Source organism: Xenopus tropicalis, chromosome 4 (assembly GCF_000004195.4).
Source record: "Xenopus tropicalis strain Nigerian chromosome 4, UCB_Xtro_10.0, whole genome shotgun sequence".
Classification (NCBI taxonomy): Eukaryota; Metazoa; Chordata; class Amphibia; order Anura; family Pipidae; genus Xenopus; species Xenopus tropicalis.
Window position 1 is genome coordinate 54603745 of NC_030680.2, and position 22140 is coordinate 54625884.

The 22140-nt window shown below is 38.6% G+C and overlaps 1 protein-coding gene and 1 long non-coding RNA gene across 3 annotated transcripts; one reads left to right on the forward strand and one right to left on the reverse strand.

Annotated features, from left to right (window-relative positions):
* Positions 1-5473: 5473 nt before the first annotated feature.
* Positions 5474-14956, reverse strand: nudt7 (nudix hydrolase 7). 2 transcript variants are annotated; one of them, XM_031900780.1, is made up of 6 exons: positions 14848-14956; positions 11592-11713; positions 10944-11091; positions 10051-10209; positions 8927-9367; positions 5474-6123 (listed from the first exon to the last, which is right to left on the reverse strand). In XM_031900780.1, the coding sequence occupies exons 2-5, from the start codon at positions 11681-11683 to the stop codon at positions 9011-9013; spliced, it is 756 nt and encodes a 251-aa protein (XP_031756640.1). In that variant the 5' UTR covers positions 11684-11713; positions 14848-14956; the 3' UTR covers positions 5474-6123; positions 8927-9010. The 2 variants fall into 2 exon arrangements, with proteins under 2 accessions (XP_031756640.1, XP_031756641.1); XM_031900781.1 differs by lacking the exon at positions 14848-14956 and adding an exon at positions 14384-14815.
* A 91-nt stretch (positions 14957-15047) lies between these two features.
* Positions 15048-19244, forward strand: LOC116410395. Its single transcript, XR_004222354.1, has 2 exons — positions 15048-15130; positions 19046-19244. It is a non-coding gene; the product is annotated as an uncharacterized LOC116410395 (long non-coding RNA).
* Positions 19245-22140: the final 2896 nt, after the last annotated feature.

Below are 22140 nucleotides of genomic sequence, written 5' to 3' on the forward strand. Positions count from 1 at the left end.
CGAATGTTCTGCATTTTTTTGCAGATGTTATGGCTTGCTTTACATCCAAGTTAATGTACACATGTTTAATGCAAATAAAAGGGAATGTCATCACACTAAAGTCTGTAGTCAATCTATAATTGCATTACAAAGAAGGAACTAAATTGAAAACAAAAGGCCAAAGGATCTAACCTTTATGTTACTAACACTTTAAAAAAAAAAAAAACACCTACACATATTAGTGTTATAATTAGTGGTTTTAGTTGAATAACAAGATGATCTCACAGTACAGGGGAGGAAGACTCTCTCTCTCCCACACTGGGTCTGGCTGGATCTGTGAATGACTGCAGTCTATGCTGCCTAGAAACTGTATTGATGATAAGTGAACAGATGCCCACACAACTCAGAATTGTTTTGTCTTCCCTTTAGAACACAGCAACACATACAGTCATGAGAAATCATAAACACACAGCATGTAAATTTATTTTTTCTTTTTTAACATATGTGGACATATGGGTGATATGTTATGCCCCCTTTTTTAACTTCAATATCCAAATCTTATTAAAGGAGAAGGAAAGGCTAAGTCACTGGGGGTGGGGGGTGCCATAATGTTAGGCACTAACACCTGGTGGCATTGTATAAGGTACTGCATGACTTTGTAATCTTGACTCCTAAGTAGCTTACTGATTTTTTTCTCCAATGAAAGGGGAAATTTAGTTACAAGAGTTTAAGCTGAGCTTTGGGTATGTTAATGGTTAGAGCCTCGGTTTTGATACTGATTTGTAGGCTTGAGATTTTATGGAACTTATCTAATAAGTAAAACAAGTTTGGAAGGCCAGTAAGACGTTTAGTGAGTGTGAGGCTGATGTCGTCTGCATATAAATTTACTTTGTAGGACTGATGTTGTTTTATATAACCTGAGATGGTACTATCTAAATGAATTAACTGAGCTAGGGGTTCTATAGCCAGAGAGAAGAAAAGTGGCTATAACGGGCATCCTGGTCGGGTGCCTCTCAGAATACGTTAGTAGACTGGTAACCGAGAAATTTTATGCAAGCTATGGGGTTTCTGTATAGGATGTGAAGGGCATCTAAAAAGGTCCCATAATATTATATTTAGGGAGAATGTGAAAGCAGCATGGCCAGGATAATGAATCAAATGCCTTATGTATATCTAGTAAAAGGGGGATTTAATACTGTTAGCATCTGCTATTATGTTAATTAATCTACTGGTAGCATCTGTAGTTTGTCTACCATGGATAAAACCTGTCTGGTCAGAATGAATTAGACAGGGGAGGTATGAGTTAAGGCAGGCAGATAGAATCTTAGAGAAAATGTGAATGTCTACATTAAGAACTGAGATTGGGCGATAATTTTTGGTGCATGTTAAGTCTTTATTGGGTTTAGGGAGTATTGAGAGATCTGCAAATAACATATCCTGCGGTGTAGCATACCCTTGTAGAATTTTATTAAACAATACTTGCATATGGGGTAGTAGTAGGGTCCTATATTTTTTATAATATGAAGGGGGAAAGCCATCTGGGCCTGGGGATGAGATATTTTTCATTTGATGGATTGCTACTTCTATTTCTTCTGTAGTAATAGGAGTGTTAAGGCAGGAGTTTTCCTTGGATGTTAATTTGGGGGATGAGACTCGTGTTAAAAGGGAATCTTTGTCTACACTAGGATCTTGAGGTACAAAGTCATATAGTGGAGCATAAAATTTGTGGAATGTATTTAGGCTATCTAGGGGATTTGTAACCAATGTTCCATCTATTTTCCTGATAGCTAAAATGGGCTGAAATCCTTGTGCCTTTTTGATATAGGAAAGAAGTTAGGTCTTGATGGGCTTTAGTAAGGTAAGCAAGGTCATTTGGGTCTGGGGTACTCTTATGGCGTTGTTCTAGGTTTGAAATCTTATTTTCAAGACTAGCAATCTGTTTGAGATATTCCCATTTTCTATGTTAGGCAATACCAATAAGAGTACCGTGGAGAGTTGCTTTATGTGCTGCCCATAAAGTAGTCATAGATAGTTCTTCATCTAGATTATCAATCCAATAGTTTTCTATGGCATCCGCAATTGTGCAGCACAGATTATGGTCTGCTAATATAGCCTTATTGAGGCACCATGTTGCTTTATGTGCTGCCCATAAAGTAATCATAGATAGTTATTCATCTAGATGATTAATCCAATGTTTTCTATGGCATCCGCAATTGTCCAGCACAGGTTAGAGTCTGCTAATATAGCCTTATTGAGGTCCCATGAATGCCTGTTTGGGAAATTAGTTGAGACCTGGAGGCTTACGTGCAGGGAAGCATGGTCTAACCATGAGATAAGATTAATATGAGCTTTGGTGAGAGCCAGGAGAGCTGTTTGGGAGATAAAAACATAATCAATCCGAGAATTGGAGTTATGGGGCACTGAGAAAAAGGAAAAATTTCTAGAATTAGGGTGTAGTAGCCTCCAGGCATCAATCCGTGCTAATTCTTGGAGCTTTTGTTTGAGGTAGTTAGGGGCTATTGTGGATGTTAGATATAACAGTGCCCTTATGGTCTGTGGCAGGGTTCATAACTAGATTGAAGTCTCCTAGGAGAATTATTGTGCCCTGGGCATATTTTGCAGTAATGAAAATGTTCTTGTTCTACTGATGGGGCATATATTTTTATAAACGTGTAAGGTTTACCTTAAATGTGCTCATATAACAACAAGTATCTACTGTCAGGGTCTGGTATAACCTTTTCTGGAACAAAATGTACAAGAGGACGGAATGCTATAGCCACATCACGTTTTTTTGTTGCATAAGTTGTAGCAAATATTTGTTGGAGTTAATTTACTGTGTAGGTAGGGGTATGTGTGACTATAGTAGAGCCTAAAAAACACTGTAAGTGGTCTGTGAGTTTGTGGGCACTGTTAAAATGCTGCCTTTCTCATTTTAAATTTAAACCAATAAAATTTAATGGATGAAATCTGACTGGCTGTTAGTGGCCCAACCCACTTTTCCTATTTTTGAACTGCAGTCCCTCAGTGACCAACTTTGCAAAGTTCAAGGACAATAAAAATTGAGGGACTGAAAGTATTTTACACTTCACCATGGAAAGTAAATAGGTGAAATGTGATTGGCTGTTGGTAGCTCCACATTTTCTAACTTTGAACCGCAAATACCCAGTGACTAACTTTGGAAAGTTTAACAACCCTGGAATTAATACTTAAATGCATCAGTTTAAATATAAACCAATGAAATTTAATGGGTGGAAATGGATTGGCTGTTGGTGACTTCGCCCACTTTTTCAAACCCTGAATACGTGCTAAGCCAGTGACTGACTGTGCAAAGTCAAGTCAATGGGTAAAATCTGATTGGGTAAAATCTGATTGGCTGTTCACAGCTCTGCCCACTTTTGAGCATACAACAATCATCATATTTTCATTCAGGTTGAGCCCATGACTATGTGATTCAAGTTTGGGGAGTGTAGCCTCAAAGCTGTAAGATTGGCAGCAGTTTCAATTTCCCCATTAAAGTCAATAGGTGAAATTTGATTGGCTGTTGTTGGCCCTCCCACTTTGGGTCATCCAACAAATGTTTCTGTTTCATTCGGGGTGACCCCATGATTACGTTATTCAAGTTTGGGGGATGTAGCTTCAAAGCTGTAAGAGTGGCAGCAGTTTGAAAATCTTCCCTGTCAAAGTCAATGGTAAAATAGGGGGTGGGATCACTTAGAAAAGCACAAACAACCTGCTCTTCTATAGGATGAAGAAGTGTGAAGAGTTTGGGTGTTGTACCCCTAAAACTGTAGGAGGAGTAGCGTTTCGAAAATGGGGGGCCCTAAGAATAAGAAGAAAAAGAGGAAGAATAAGCTGAAGTCGAAGAACAGTATGTTGGGTTTTTCAACCCAACATAAATATTAGAGACCATGTCTTAGGCAGATCTTACGGTAAGCTGGACATAAAAGAATTCAGGTTACTTTTGTCACTTTGGGAGGTTCAGCTTCTTCTTTGTCCTTTAAAGGATAGTAAACAAAAGGTACTTTCAGTACCACATATATTAATTCTATGCTGACATGTGCTTGCTATGTGGCATATGTGTACCAAACTTTGTAACAGTAATAGACAAACAGAAGGAGGCAGTGTGACATAAAAGAGTGACTGATTTAAACATTTTTTTTGTTGTTTTTGTCGCTCTATTGATTCTGATTGCTGTGTTGTGGGTGGTCATTGGTAACTAGCCTCTAAATTATTGCCCATCTAATACCAGAGTTGTTAAGGGAAACTCCAAAGGCATTTGCAGGGTTTCATTCTCAGAAGGGGGTTCTATTATAAAAGTAAGGCTAGGAGGGTGAAGCACTGAAAAGCCCTGTCTGGACCAATGATAGTTTCTTGCGAGTCATTTTGCAGTGTGAACAGGATTAGTACAGTATATACCAAGCAAAAATAAAATTCCAATGAAAAGTTTCTGTAAGTTAATAGTTGTTAGCAAAAAAGTCTGCCCTCCTCCTGACTGCATGTCCTACTGTCGCCTTTATCCACTTGTCCAGCAGATTGTAGAACTGGACAGCATTCCATAAGTAGAACTGAATCAATTGTTAATGATATGGCCTTTACCATTTAAAATTGTTCTTAAACCAACAAATTTATTTTATTCTAAAGTTATAATATTGGTGTGTAGGCAGCCATCTCAGTGCATTGTGCCGGAGTCTGAGCTTTCAGAAGATCCAGCGCTACACATTAGAACCTATCATTTCTCCTGCTCAATGTAACTGGAGGAGTCCCAAGCCAGACTTGGATTTATTAAGTGCTATGCTGATATGTGCTATGCTGATATCTACTAGCTGCTATCTTGCTACTTTACTATTTTCTGCTGATTGGCTGCTGGGGAGGAAAGGGAGGGGGAGTGATATTACTCCAACTTGCAGTGCAGCAGTAAAGAGCGACTGATGTTTATCAGAGCACATCACTTGGCTGTGGCACACTGGGAAGTGAAGAAAATGACTAGCCCCATGTGAAATTTCAAAATTAAATATATAAAAAAAACTGTTTGCACTTTTAAAAACGTATTTTAACGCAGGATTCTGCTGGAGAATCTCTATTAACTTAAGTGTTTTTTAAAAAATGTTTTCCCATGACAGTATTCCTTTAAGTACTGTGCATGTTATTATGTTAGCATTTGTGTCCATTGTTATTTCCTTAAGAAGATGTAGGAATTGATTTGATTTCTCTCAGGAGTTAAATTCAGTTCTCATCTACTCAATGTTGGAGTTCAGCTGAAGCAGTGAACTATATTATTGGCAAGTCCCAAATTAATCTAGAGGTGACTTGGTACAAATTATTTTCTGTGTTGCAAACTGTATTTGCTGTGTTAGGAACCGGTAGTAACATAGAAAATGATATGTAAAGTTTGAATCACCCCATAGTAAGCACTTTAAATATTATTATTGCATATTCCAAAAAACAAATAATCAGAAATTCTTAAAAAATAATGTCACTTTTTTTAAACCAGGACTGTCTCAGAATATGAAATAATTTAATGAGCATTAAAGCATGAGAAAGGTAATCAGATTTGTGAGGCCGGTTTTTGCCTGTTAACTGATGAGTACTGCTTGGTAGGGTTAATGCTGTGCTGTTTAAAAGGTTATTGTCAAATATTCCTATCTATTGACGTTCTTTATTACTTTACAGCATTCAGTACAGGATAAAAGTGAAGGGGTGTGGAAATTACATAAACAGAAGGCCTTGAATAGGACTAGAAAAAGCCTCCCTCTGACCCTGTAGTGCATGAGTGCTAACATTTTTTTTTTTTTGCACTTTGCACCTTCCCCAGTCAATACGCATTATTACATTACATTATTACAAGCTCTACAGCTGCCTTCAGTAGAGGACTACTGATTCTAAGAAGGCCTTAGAAGGGAGAAAAAGAAAAAAGTAGGGATTCTGCTGTTCATGCTATGCAGATGAATCTCCTGACAGGCAGATGTATGTGCATGGAAGGCAGCTGTAGAGCTTGTAATAATGTAATGTAATAATGCATATTGACTGGTGAAGGTGCAAAGTCTATGCATAACATAGGGAAACGTACAGTTAATAAAGTCCTCAGATGCAGCAGATATTGATGTATCTTAAAGCACCTTAGCTCAGACAGTAACTTGAAATCATGTTATACACTTTTTAGGAGGGACAGAGAGATTAAAAAGGGTGGAGGGGTTTGTCTTTACGTAAAGTCAGACTTAAAGCCATGTAATAAAGACATTACCAATGAAAACGTCGAATCTCTTTGGGTAGAAATTTCAGTAGGGCTGAAGGTCACAAAGAAAATGATCATTGGTGTATGTTATAAACCACCCCGTATAGATGAGGGGGATGAGGCCCAGCTATTGTTGCAAATGGAGGAGGCTTCAAAACTGGGTCAAGTTGTTGTTATGGGGGACTTTAATTATCCGGACATTGACTGGAGTAATGGGGTGGCTAAGTCAGAAACAGCTAGTAGGTTTGTAAATATGCTAAATGACAACTTTTTATTTCAGGCAGTTCAAGAACCCACTAGGAATGACGCTATTTTGGACCTGGTGATTTCTAATAATAATGAACTTATCTCTAACATTTGTGTGGGTGAGCATTTGGGGAACAGTGATCACAACATGGTCTCCTTTGAGATAATGCTGCAGAGACAGCGCTATAAGGGAGTAACTAAAACACTCAATTTTAGACGTGCAGACTTTGCCAGTATAAGGGCATCTCTGCAATGTGTCAACTGGGAAAGGCTTTTCATGGGGTTAGACACAGAAGGAAAATGGAACATCTTTAAAACATTGCTTTGTAGGTATACGCAACAGTATATCCCCCTAGTAAGCAAGGAGAGGCATCGCAAAGCAAAACCTTTATGGCTGAATAAAAGTGTTATTGTCGAGGTTGGTAAGAAAAAACGTGCTTTTAGGGCATTCAAGTTAGCTGGGACAGCAGAAACTTTCATCAGGTACAAGGAAGCAAATAAAGCATGCAAAAAAGCTATCAGGCAAGCTAAAATAGAGATGGAAAGGGATATTGCTGCTAGGAGTAAAAAGAATCCAAATTATTTTTTAATTATGTGAATAGTAAAAAAATGAAGCAAGAAGGGGTGGGAACTTTATTATCACGGGGGGGTACGTTGGTTGATGAAAACGGGGAAAAAGCTGAAATTTTGAACTCTTATTTTTCATCTGTCTATACATCTGAGGAGCCAGATAATGAAGGCTTCCCTTGTAATATGCCCAGTTCTAGTAATTTAGCTACTGACGCATGGGTCACTCGGGAGGAAATTCAAAAGAGACTTGAACATGTAAAGGTAAACAAAGGTCCAGGGCCGGATGGGATTCATCCCAGGGTATTAAATGAGCTGAGCGCTGTGATTGCCAAACCTCTTCACTTAATTTTTCAGGATTCATTGAGGTCTGGCATGGTGCCAAGAGACTGGCGGATTGCTAATGTGGTGCCGTTATTTAAAAAGGGATCCCGTTCTCAGCCTGAAAACTATAGGCCTGTTAGTCTGACATCAGTAGTAGGAAAACTTTTGGAAGGGGTAATAAGGGATAGGGTACTTGAATACATTGCAGTTCACAATACTATTAGTTTGTGCCAGCATGGTTTTATGCGTAACAGATCTTGCCAGACTAATTTAGTTGCCTTTTATGAGGAGGTGAGTAGGAACCTTGATGCTGGAATGGCAGTTGATGTCATCTACTTGGACTTTGCTAAAGCGTTTGATACAGTACCTCACAGAAGGTTAATGATCAAATTAAGGAATATTGGCCTAGAACATAATATTTGTAATTGGATAGAGAACTGGCTGAAGGATAGAGTACAAAGAGTGGTTGTAAATGGAACATTTTCTAATTGGACCAGTGTGGTTAGTGGAGTACCGCAGGGGTCAGTCCTTGGGCCTTTGCTGTTTAACTTGTTTATTAATGACCTGGAGGTGGGCATAGACAGTATTGTTTCTATTTTTGCTGATGACACTAAATTGTGCAAAACTATAAGTTCCATGCAGGATGCTGCCGCTTTGCAGAGCGATTTGACAAAATTAGATAACTGGGCAGCAAACTGGAAAATGAGGTTCAATGTTGATAAGTGCAAAGTTATGCACTTTGGTAGAAATAATATAAACGCAAACTATCTACTGAATGGTAGTGTGTTGGGGGTTTCCTTAATGGAGAAGGATCTAGGGGTTTTTGTTGATAACAAGTTGTCTAATTCCAGGCAGTGTCATTCTGTGGCTACTAAAGCAAATAAAGTGCTGTCTTGTATAAAAAAGGGCATTGACTCAAGGGATGAGAACATAATTTTGCCCCTTTATAGGTCCCTGGTAAGGCCTCACCTTGAGTATGCAGTGCAGTTTTGGGCTCCAGTCCTTAAGAAGGATATTAATGAGCTGGAGAGAGTGCAGAGACGTGCAACTAAACTGGTTAAGGGGATGGAAGATTTAAGCTATGAGGTTAGACTGTCGAGGTTGGGGTTGTTTTCTCTGGAAAAGAGGCGCTTGCGAGGGGACATGATTACTCTGTACAAGTACATTAGAGGGGATTATAGGCAGTTGGGGGATGTTCTTTTTTCCCATAAAAACAATCAACGCACCAGAGGTCACCCCTTTAGATTAGAGGAACGGAGCTTCCATTTGAAGCAGCGTAGGTGGTTTTTCACGGTGAGGGCAGTGAGGTTATGGAATGCCCTTCCTAGTGATGTGGTAATGGCAGATTCTGTTAATGCCTTTAAGAGGGGCCTGGATGAGTTCTTGATCAATCAGAATATCCAAGGCTATTGTGATACTAATATCTACAGTTAGTACTAGTGGTTGTATTTATAGTTTATGTATGTGAGTATAGATTGGTAGGTGTGGGTTAGGTGTGCTGGGTTTACTTGGATGGGTTGAACTTGATGGACACAGGTCTTTTTTCAACCCTATGTAACTATGTAACTATGTAACTATGTACATATGCTACAAGGGAAGACACATTTTAATATGCAGTACTATTTAAAGTGCAGCACAGTTTAATACCTTGTGCAAGTATAATTACAGCTTACTGTAAGAACTCAAGAGAGCATTCTCATTTACCAGCAGCACATTCTGCAGATTATAGTCAAATGAAGGTGCCTTTTCCAAGAGAATGACTGCAAGTAATAACGCTAAGTGAGCTGTTAGTCCCCATATTTTAAATATTTTCTTCTTCTCTTTGTCTTCATAGTGGAATGTGTGGAGTCTGTGAGTTCCAGTTCCTGGGACATTGAAATGTAATATAGTGTAATGATCAGAGCTAAGAAAGAAATCCAGAGGCACTAAAAACACATCAGCAACTTCATTGGGATCTGGACAGGCCTGGAATGGTTCTTCCACAACTGCAACAACTGGTGTGATCAAATATCTTGGTGACTGAAAGACAAGAAGATGCAATTTATACATTTGTTTTCTGGACCTAATTTGGTATGTCACTGGTCTACATATTGTGTATTAATAAATAACGAATGTAGTATGAAATAGCTAAAAAAAAGTTACATAATCATCCTGCTAAAGTTGAAAAACATCAGCACTCATACAGCCAGCATAAGTGCCTATGCGTATAAGTTTAGGTATAATTTGGCCATGGGAACTGCCACGCTCAGGTCCACTACATTATCACTGTGCTGTCCTGCCAAACTGTCTTATTACAGATGGGTGAATGTAACTTAGACCAGCAAACAAGGTCTTTGTCCCATGTGCTTGGGGTTGTTGGGATTGATCAGATTAGAAAAAGATTCCTGCTTGCGTGAGAACTTGCTTATGAGGATGACGTCTTGTTCTATGCTTTTCCTAAAGTGCCTAACACATTTGCACAGTACAGTATTGTGAAAAATGTATGACTTCTCATGAAGCTATAGCTATGTATGTGACTTTTTGGTAGTGCAAAATGTGAATATTAAATACTTTTTATGGAATCTGTATTGGACCATTCTGACCTAAACAAATTCTATTAAATATTACATTTCAGTGGCCCATCTCATTGGAGTGAATGGTGCTGATGTGTTACATATTGTGACAGGATGGTCCAATAGATTCCCCATCTGTAAGTGATTTACCATAGACATAGCTGGAATAAGTCGGCCAATGATCTCCACCTGCTCAGGACAGAGGCCAATTTCCTCTTTGGCTTCTCTGAGAGCAGTTTGCACATCATCCTTATCAGTCTGCTCACGCCGTCCTCCTGGAAAGCACACATCTCCTGGCATAGTCTTAAGCTGGAAAGCAATAATGTAAAGTGTAGTACTAAAAATGTAGTTCTATGGTTGAACGTGATCATTATGGTTGAACGTGATGGACATATGTCTTTTTTCAACCCAACTTACTATGTTACTATGTATGGCATCACTCAGTGGTCAAACTGAAAACTGTGCACACCACAAATATATGACATACAAGCATAAATCTTACAACCCATGCCTGGGTGCCACTTCCCAAGTGAAGGATCCTATGCTACTTACTTATAAGCATGAACATCCTATAACCTGCACCATGGTGAGCAGAAGACCCATCTAGGGAAATCATAGTTTAGAGTTCTGTGAAGGTAGTCTAATATAATAAAGGCTTTATGTGCTTTTAGATTAATTAAATCATTACCTTTGGTCGAGGAACTTAAAACTAGCCTCTAGATTCTTTAGTTGATTCAGTAGGGATAGATAGATAAATACATAGCACTAGCCCTGCCACAGTTCATGTTATTCTTGAAAAGCTATCAATCTACAATTACTGCAATGAGCATTACACATTTTTCACTGGAGTTACCTACAGTGGTCCCACAATTACAGGTCAAATCTGGGGCTATATACACTAACATTTTTAAGGGTGTATTATCATGCTGGATAGTGGGGGAGATAGTATACAACATATTTATAAAGCTAAAAATAAATAAATAAGATCTCATTTAAAAAAAACTAAGCAACTAAATACTCCATAAAGTGAAATAAAGATATACCTTCATTGACCTGACAGTAAATAGCAAATGGATTTTCTCTTCCTTTATAAAAAGTGGCAGCAGAACTGATGCTTTTTGAAGTGGTATATTGGCAAAACGGGTCCCAGTATCATATTTCTTCATGATATTCTTGATCTTCTCTCTGAGACTAAGGAAAAATGAAATACTGTTTATTGAAGATCCAAAAATATCCCAGTAGACAAACTTTTAGGTAAAAAAAACAAAAAACAAGTGTATTATCGTAAGGTAGAACATTGCTGGAATGCAGAACATTGATTTGTGATACATGGTTTTTTTTTGTCGTTTAATTTATTTTTTTAAAATATTGTTTCTTTCCCTACTCTGCAGGGTGCCAGTCTCAATATTATTTAAGGCTAGCCTTGATTGGGTTCTTGTTTGCGGAAGAGTCAGCATTTATCAAGATCCCAAAATTAAGTACAGGTATCTAAATATATTGAAATTCAATCCCCAGAATGCAATTTTTTGTGAGTATCTTTTTTAAAACCAGTATCTTGTACTTGATAGCAACTATACTGCATAAATCAATGTTGCGGTCTATTAGATGGTTTTTGATTATCCAAATTATGGAAAACCACTTTACCCAGAAAACCCAAGATCCCAAGCAATTAAGATAAAAGATCCCCATACCTGTAATCATTATCCAATATCTCCATTGGCAATGCTGTTCCCATCTCTCTTAACTTGTGCGTCAGGAGGACTCTGGGCTTCAGCCTGTGCATCTACATTGAGTTTGGGTTGGGTACGGGTCACTATGAACCAGAGCACAGTAATGTTCATTAGTACACTGCAACTGCTCCCCCTTTCCCTACCTGGCAATCACTGGTGTATAGTGTTGTGCTAAGCCCAACCAGCTGTAGGTGCAGTGAGAGGCAGATTTGGGAATAAACCTAAAAAATTCTATACCAAATCTTGGGTCCAAAAACTACTCAGCTTATTTCATGACAGTACTTTTTACATATAATATAAGTCAACCTTCCAATTTACATTAATTAAAAAGTTTGAATAGTTTCAAAGTTGTGTAGTATTTGCCTAGGGCAAAGGTCCAAGCAAGGTTGGAAACTGTCAGACTGACCAAACGACCAGGAGGGGAAGTGCAGGAGTGACTATCAGGGGGCCGAGAGGCAGAGGTGGCAGCAGGCAGGTTGGGCTACAGTACTTGGCTGGCTCGGTTTCTTTTATGTGAAAAAATTATTTTTTAACAGCATATGTTATTTTTGTGTAAACCACTGAACTGTATAATCAAAAAATGAAAGGTAGTCAGAGGCTAAATTATAGAAGATAGTGCTCTTAGATTGCAAGTCAGGCCTTGACTGGCCCACTAAATAGTGGCTGTCTACGGCATCGTACAGCAGCCCCTTTGACATTTGCAAGAATCCACACATTGCCAGTCTGGGCCTTCTTTAAGCTTCACTGGGGCAGATGTAGAGCGCTGCGGAACATGTCAGAGCAATATGAATACAGGACAATATGCTTAACTGTGAATCGCAGGGGTGTTCAACTTATTTAATTCCAGTATCATGATAGAAGTGGTCCAACAACAGCAACTAGAGGGCTGTAGTTTACAATAAGTATATATTTCTAAAACTTCTCCAACCAATAATGGCATCATTAGCATTACTTTAACTATTTGTTTTACCTAGATGGACCATTTTAGCACAACATCCGGTGATATTTTCTCTACATGGCAATATCCAATGGCAAAGCCCTGACCACATGCTGCATTGAACACAACTGGCCTGCCTTTCATGACATCAGTGAAACAGGGGTGCCAGGTCTAATTTTAGAACCCATCTAAAAAGCTATTTCAAAAGTATCCCAATGAACTCTCTCCATTGTCAGTGCCCAACTGAAGGTAACATTGTAGACAGGCCCACTTTGTGGTGACATTCTTAAAATAACACTACCAGTTAATAAAAGCACACACCTTTTTTACAAACGACAGACATTCTGTGACTCCCACACACAGTGGTAGGCCTCGCAAGCATAATATGACAGGAAGAGTGGGTGGTCTCTCTACCATTTCATGAAAACACAGTGGTAAGCCCCTCAAGCATTCAATGAAAGACACAGCGGTGGGCCACCCAAGCATTTCATGAAGTCATGCTCTCATTTCGCTAGACTAGCAGAAAAACCAGACATTAAAGGGGCAATCTGGGATCGCAGGCTGGGCACCAAGAATAATGATTGTCCCATGCAAAAATAAGACAGTTGGGAGGTGTGTCACTGCAGAAACGCATTTAGCATATTTAATAAGCCACAGACATGCCAGCAAGATCACTGCAGAAATGCATACAACCCCATTGACCCCAGACATTTCAGTAAGATACCTGCAGAAAATGAATTTAAAGGCACAGTAACACCAAAAAATTAAAAAGTTTTCTTTTTTACAGAAGATGAAATATAATGTACGGTTGCCCTGCACTGGTAAAAGTTGTGTGCTTGCTACAGTAACGCTACTATAGTTTATAACAGGGGTCCCAACCTTTCTTAATCGTGAGCCACAGTCAAATGTAAAAAGACTTGGAGAGCAACACAAGCACCATAAAGGGCTAAGATTGGCTATTGGGTAGCCTCTATGCACACTATCAGCTTACAGGAGGCTTTATTTGGTAGTAAATCTTGTTTTTATTCAATCAAAACTTACCACCAAGTCAGGAATTCAAAAATAACTACCTGGCTTGGGGGCACTGAGAGCAACATCCAAGGGGTTGGTGAGAAACATGTTGCTCATGAGCCACTGGTTGGGGATCACTGGTTTATAATATAAATAAGCAGGGGTAGCCATTCAAGCTGGAAAAAGGCACAGGTTTACAGCAGATAACCTCTATAGAATACAATAGTATCATATATGTTATTTACTGTGTGCCTGTGCCTTTTCTCTTTCGAATGGCTGCCCCCGTGGCCACACTGCAGCATTTTGTATATAAAACATAGTACAGGTATAGGACCCATTATCCAGAATGCTCAGGACCAAGGGTATTCCGGATAAGGGGTTTTTCCGTAATTTGGAGCTCCATACCTTAAGTCTACTAAAAAATCAATAAAACATGAATTAAACCCAATAGGATTGTTTTGCCTCCAATAAGGATTAATTATATCTTAGTTGGGATCAATTACAAGGTACTGTTTTATTTCTACAGAGAAAAAGGAAATCAGTTTTAAAATTCTGAATTATTTGATTAAAATGGAGTGTATGGGAGATGGGCTTTCCGTAATAAGGGATCTCATACCTGTAGTAATTCTGAGGCAAACACACCAGTTGTACCAGTGCAGGAAAGCAGTACATTATATTGGAATGACTTGTATACATTTTAATTTTTTGGTGTTACTGTTCCTTAAAGAGATTCTTAAGAGTTAAGGATTAATCTCAGAAAACATGCCCCCCCATCACATCACAGAGTAGAAGTAGAATCACAAACCACATGTAGTAGGAAGCAGACTGTAGTGCAGACAGGTAGGACTGGGAGGGTAGAGTTACTGGTGCTGGCTTTAGAAGGGACAGTTGTAAGCTGCTTTCTGCACCACACAGTCCCACTGTATGATATGTATTACAGTCTTACATTAACTCAGAACGCCAAAATAAGAGAAAATCACATAACCCAGAATGCCAAATTGCAGCTCAGCAATGTACATTCGCACTTGATATTAAAAAAAAAAACCCGAAACTTGGCAGGTTTTTAAAGTACAAAACCGGCAGAAGCTCCAAAAACTACACCAAATCTGTACAATCGTGGGTCCGAAAACCTTCCACTGCTTTATAAAAGCAACTCAACCCTGCCCCACGCCACCCCAAAATATTTGAGTTATAGTTTCTGTTATAGTTTAAGGATCACGCAAAATAATACAAGACATCATCAACCCCACTATTAGTACAATCACAAACCAAACGCAGGCTGTAGCGCTGTCACGTTGCAACTAAGAGGGTGGAGCTGAGGGTTGCTGCTAGGAGAAACAGAAAAGGAAGCCTCTTTCCGCACTGCCCTTATCCTGCTGCATGCTGGGTATTGTAGTTTTACATTACCCTTTGCGGAAGGAAAGACGTAAAATAAAAACTAGTTACCCAGCATGCACTGGGTACTAACTAACTAGGTATTCACCGATATCTGCAAAGCTGCACCAGGCACGTTCTGAAAACTTTGCAACAAGAAGCCAAAATCCGTACACTGGTGGGTTTCTATAATGAAAACTTAACCAAGTTCTTTTTTTTTTTTTTTTTAAATATAAACTGCAAATGTTATTTTTCGAGTCACATTGGTGACCTATGCTGATATCTGTAAAGTGCTCAATTAGTCAAACCTAGTGCATGCTGGGTAATGTAGTCTCTCTTACTTTTGTATACATTGGTGACCTCTGCTGAAAAGTGCTCAATTAGGCAATACCTAGTGCATGCTGGGTAATGTAGTCTCTCTTACTTTTGTTTACTGCAAAGGTTAAGGTAAAACTTCAACACCCAGCATGCAATGGGACTGGGAAGTGCAGAAAGTAGCTTCTTATTTTTAAATTCATGTTTCTTCTACCACCCCCCCCCCCTTCCAGTCAAACCATGTGGGAGGTGGTTGTGGTATGTGATCCTTGGTTGATCCTTAATGTATAACTCTCAAGATCTCTTGGGTTGCTGCGAGTTATATTCAACACACCCACAAGTATATCATGCATGGTGTAAATGCAACGCCTTTAATCAATTTTTTTCAATTAACTTACTAGCATGTTTGAGGTTAATGTAATACTTTTTTTCTTAGATACCTGGATGTTCTTTCTTTTCCTGGCCCAATATTTAGTACTACAAACATGCAGCAAATGTTGGATAATGTAGTTTGTCTACAGACTAGTGCCAGTAGCTCATGTTGAAGTAAAACTACTAGAACCTGCATGCACTGGGCACCCATGGCAGTTGGCCTAGTATGCAATGGATATAAATATTTTAGCGATGAGTGACATTGAAGAGCAGGCACTGGCATGGTTACTGGGGTATTTTCACATATAATCTTTTTTTTATTTCCTTGGTTTTTTAACTGCACATATTGGTTTTTTTTGGGTACTTTTAAGGTAGATTTTGGCTGGTTTTGTGACAGACTTTGGCTTGTTTTGAAAATCAGATCTGAAAACCCTGATTGCTGCAGATCTGTGCAACCTTTTCTTTGAAGTGTATGCTCAACCTTTCCTCCCTCAGCTTGCAATTTAATTTAAACAGCTGTTATGCAAACAGGCTTGCCCTTTGGTGCAAATTATTATTCCATTCATTCGTGTGGGAGGCTGGTAGTGCACAGATAATAGATTTTTGTGTGGTACATGAAGGTTTCCTCTAAACTAGCAGTTCAGTGCCAAGTCAGGTCGGATGGGAGCCCCCCTGGCAGGGGGCTGCTTGACAGTGGGGAGCCAGACTAGGGGTATGGAGAGAGGAGAGGTACGTGCCTATATACACCCAAGCCTCACCACAAGTCCCACCCCATTCACAACCCATGAACAGTGCTTTTTTTAATATCGGGTCCCCCACTGGAGTACATTTGTTATTGCTGTTGCAGGTGGCTTCACCCTATAAAAACACTCAAGCACATTTTGAAGCTAAAAACTGCCTGCACCAGCAAGTGGTTTATACTGAAGTCTAGGGAAGGTAGAATGGATGATTTTGTGCATGTTTTCCATGTGTAGAAAATCTGCCTAGTGTGACATTTACTTTTCTATTGAGCTGTGACCCATCAATTTCCACTGCAATGGGGCCAATTCAAATTCTGATTTGCCCTGTTGAAGACAAACTGGCACCCCTTCACAGACTTTAAATACCTGATAAACTAAGAAAAAGCGGAAGAATAAGCTGAAGTTGAAGAACAATATGTTGGGTTTTTCAACACAACATAAAAAGCTGGCGGATTAAATAGAAGTCAATGAGAATAAACAATATTAATTGTTTATCGAATTTTGTTAAATCTGCCATTTAAAGTATGGTATGAATAACAGGTCATAGACCTGTAGTAGTTCCATATGCATGGAAAGCATGCCACTCAACAATGCCTAACAAACTCACCAGCCAGCCACTGTTTTATTTTGAGAAACTAAAGGACTTATTTTTTTACTACAACCACAGTTGTGGAATGGACATCGTAATTGCACAAATTCATGCATCACAAGGGGGGCAGTAGCCCTGTGGTTCTCTGAGATTTATTTCTTCCAAATCTGAAAACTCTCCACCTAAAACCTGTTGAGGTCATATAACAGTCAGTGGCAGATGTCCCTTCCCTTCCTTTGAAAATGTTTCTTTGCTTCAAACTTTTTGAGTTGTTTGGATTTTTGACGCTGGTTTTTGTGCAACAAGTCAAGCTTTTTGTTTTAGTAAATATGCCCTTAAGTAAACAAACTTGTTTTTCCACTGGGCAACTGATGCCTTTCGGCCTGCCATTACAATTTGTACTTCTGTGGAATCTGCACTTGTGTGAATCAGATATTCCTTCTGTAAGAATAATATGAGGGCACTGTGTATGGGGGGTACTGTCTATGGGGGCACTGTGTATGGGGGATACTGTCTATTGGGCCATTGGGGGCACTGTGTATGGGGCGTACTGTCTATGGGGGCACTGTGTATGGGGGGGTACTGTCTATGGGGGGTACTGTCTATTGGGCCATTGGGGGCACTGTGTATGGCGGGGGCAAAACTGGTACATAGTTATAACTCACTTATAACTGACTGCCTTCTCTCTATATTTGTATTTTATATGTAGGAGTTGCTATATTGTTTTCCTTAGGTAGTACAGTATGAGGGTATAGCACATTTGCATCTGATCCCACCATTTCAACTATATAAAAGGAGTATTTTTAGAAAAAAATGGTGTGTGTTAAGTGGGCGTGGTCAAAAAATTTGCCGCTGCCTCTAGGGCAGAACTCTTTACTGGGCTATGTGGACACCAGTCTCCCCAGCACACATCCATCTGGGTATAGAAGATGGAGGCCAAAGAGGAAGAACCACCCATTTCCAATCAGTAAAATAAAATGTGACAGTTACTGGTCACTAACTCTGTGGGCCAATAACAAAGATATGTAAATAAGATAACAAATACAAAGGCCCCTGGCTAGCAACTAGGAGAATAGCATTTGTAGGGGATTTCCACACATAGGGACTGTTAATGCTGTGGGTCACTAGACTAATAATAGCTTATTAGTAGATCCAGAGGAAGGCAAACAAAATCACTAGCAGGCTAGCTGCTAATATAGCCTCATAGAGGAAAACTCATGCAAATTAAGTAAAATGTTAACAACTTTGTAATTGTAAAAAATATGAATATTGCCTAATATTGTGTTCCTTCTCAGTTGACCCAGATAAAAAAAAATGTTTTTTAGAAGTAGATTAGATAATAAATCAGATCAAAAGCTAAAAAAAATGGAATAAAAATGCAAAATCAATTTGGAAAGTTGCATAGATAACCTCTATATACTGAAAATGTAATATAGAATATATAAGACATTTGTTATATCCATATTGATTTATGTAAAGAAATACCTTTGCGTGATAAAATACAAAAAAACTGACATGTTCCTAGTAAAATTCATAGAAGTATTGCTAAAGAGTGATGGGCATGAAAATCTTGCAAGCCAAACATCTAGGCTATTTGGGAACAGCAATAACAGTGTGTATTGATGGTTTAATTGGTCAGACAGTGACATCTGCTGGAGTTGTTAGTTTTGTGCAGGGAAGGCAAACAGCTATGTCATCCATAAACAATTAAGTAAGGGGAATGAGTTAAAAACATGAATGAGTTAAAAAAAAACCAAGCAGCACAGAGCAGTGAAGGAGAGGAGTTTTGTAGTGCAATGAAGAATGGTTATTGCATAGTCACAAATCTGAACATGAAAGAAAGTGCCAACACTGTCATAAGCAAGGGGTATAAGCTGACAGCAGCGCTTCCAGATTCTTCTTGTCAGTCAAGCATTTAAGTTCTGCCTTTGTTCTATGTCTAATTTACATAGAAACATGTTAAATTGAGGAAAATGGCCAGAAGGACATATAGGCATATTTTGGCAAATAATACAATTCTAGTAAGACCTGAGAAGTAAGTGTCACTATCCCTTTAACTGTTTTTCATCTTTTACAGGTTCTGCTTGTTCATTTTTTCCCGGCAATGAGAAAGACAGAGAAAAGACAGGGGACAGTGAAATAAAAGAATCCTAATTTATTGCCATGGATCAGCAAAAATATCCAGGAAGTCTGTTAGATAGTGTCACAGAGGGTTTCTCAGGAAGAATTTGCACAGTTTCAATGGAATGCAAGAGCCAATAGATTATCCAAAACAACTACATCTGTGCTGTGTCATTTTGGAAGTCACTTGGAACACTCACTGCTATCTTTATGTATGAAATATTTCCAATAGATTTTAATGAACTGGCATCTAGCGGGCAAATAGTTTTGAGAAACAGAACTTTTTTGGCAATATTAATCAGTTAAATATTACAACAACAAATCTCCAAAACATGGGCCATTGATATCAGCTTCTCTGGTAGGCCCTTGGTACCCTATTTCAAATTTTTTTAAGCAAAAAATCCACTCTACCCTCCTCCAATAACACTTCTATCCTGGACAAAGTTCATTATTTTTAATATTTTATACATTAATAATGCCATAAAATTCCTTTTCCGTTGTGTACTATGTTTAAAAACAAACGGGCAATGTGGCGACATGCACTTACATGCACACTCCAGTTGCCTGCTAGCTGCTTTTCTTTTTAAAACCAGAAGTTAGTACAGTGCTCTGGCTTCACAAAGGATTATAAGCCAGCTCTGTTCTCTCCTTTTGTCAGCATGATTTATTCTGCTAAAAGCTGCGAGCAGTAAAGCAGCGAACACGAGTATGCTTTGTTGGAGGTCCTCTATGGCCCTTGAAAGATTGATAAAAATGATGGAATGATTAAAATAAATGATGCTGAGAAAATACTAGTCACACACCCTCAGCTCGGGTAGCGGGCGATTGGAGTGCATGTCGCCACATTGCCCTTTTTTAAAAAAAACACCCAAGAGGGATTTTATCATGTCATTTAAATTATAAAACATTTAAGATTATTAACTTTGTTCTGGATAAAAGCGATATTGGAGAGGGGTAGAATAGATTTATGATTTACTAATTCTTAGTGTTATGGTTTCATTAAAGGGGGTCTAAAGTCAACCTTTAAAAATGCATATATAGGTTGCTGGCACTAAATGAAAACATTTTGTAATGTATGTCAGTAAATACAATTGTACCTGCTTTGAGGTACAATTTAACTTCTCTATCTTGTTTGGGATCTCCTTCAAAGTTCAGCAGCCTCTGGCTGTCCTGTTCACTAGTAATTGATGGGCCCCTCTGATGCATAACTGCTAGATAAGGCTTAAGGGTGGTTTAACCCTTACATATATACATGCTTGTTCAGAATTTGCTGCCCCTCAGAGCACCAGGGAGTAAGACAACAAGAGGCCACTGAACTTCAAGGGGGATCGCAATCAAGGGAAAGAAGAGAAAGAACATCAGTGCACCTATTGGTTTCAGATTCAAACATTTAAAGTGTACCCTAATACCTCAAAGTAGGTAAAAAATTATTAGCAGACATATTTTTTTGTTCTAGGAACATATATTTACATTTTTTAAAACTGCTTTAGATCCCCATTAACCCTTTCACTGCCAGCCGTTTTGGACCAAAGTGGAACTTCTACTGCCAGACAGTTTTTGAACATTTTGCACTGTTTCACTTTAGGGGCCTTTCCTCTGGGGGACTTTTAGTTTACCCAGAAAAACAATATATTGTTTTTTTTCAGGACAACCTAAGCTTTCAAAATATGGTAGAAGTTTGGTGTAATTACAATTCTGTAACAAGATATAGGCTTCTAAATGTATAAAAAAAATTGAAAAAATCACATTTTCCATTATATAAACACACATACCAGAAAAAAAAATTATTTTATGCACAAAAATACAACTGATTTGAAAAGTCCCATGTCTCCTGAACGTGCCAATACCAAATATATATAGTTTTTTGGAGATTTCTCACTTGTATAGGTCAAAAACTCCCAGCAGTACACTACCAAATTTCCAAAGCACTGCTTCAGAAAGCTGCATACTTTAGATTTCAAGGACAAAACTTCCACTAACAGAAGGTTTATCCCAGAAAATTACACATTTCTGTAAAGAACAGATTCTGGGGAATACAGAATAGGCACAACTGTCTGTCTACTCCAAACTATCAAGTCACAATGCTTTCCTAAAGTTATAGGTTTTTATCAAAATTTGTGAAGTTTTAAAAAAATCGCTTCAAAGCTTCCAGTCTATAGTATCCTATCTCCTACAGGTCATAAAGTAACCAAATAAAACACCCTAAATATGAACGCCAGGGGCCCACTGAACAGTTTGATGCCCAATATGTATAGGTTTACCTAAGTATGTGGCATGTAGGGGCCCCAATGTGAACATTCCCCCATATGATCTTTCATTTCTGTCATTTCAGCTCCTGCAAAATCAACACATTTACACACATTTATTATTATATGTGGGATAAAGCTAGTAAAAAGTATGCTCACCCCAGAAAGTCATATATTTTCAGATAGTACACATTCCCCCAAATCTAAAATGGGTACCCGTGTCTTTCTACTCCAAAGTACCAAGCTGCAAAGCATTTCTAAAGTTAGCAATTTTGATGAAATTTCCAAAAATCCGCTCAAAGCTTCCAATTTGCAGCATCTTATCTCCCACGTATCAATAGGTACCATGATAAAACACCCTGAATTTGAATGTCAGGGGTCCGCTGAACAGTTTGATGCCCAATATGTATAGGTTTACCTAAGTATGTGGCATGTAGGGGCCCCAATGGGAACATACCCCCATATGATGTGTAATTTACATCCTTTATGTGGGATAATGCTACAAAAAGTATGCTCACCCCAGAAAGCCATATATTTTTGGAAAGTACACATTCCCTCGAATCTATAATGGGTACACATTTCCTTTTACTCCAAAGTACCAAGCCGCAAAGCTTTCCTAAGATTGCCGATTTTTATGATATTTCAGAAAATCGCCTAAAAATGTTGCAGTTTTCCGCATTTATCTCACACAATATCTTGCGTACAATGGCAAATCACCCCCAATAGGAACACCAGAGGTCTACTGAACAGTTTGATGCCCAATATGCATAGATATACCAAAGTCTGTGGTATGTACTGACCCCAA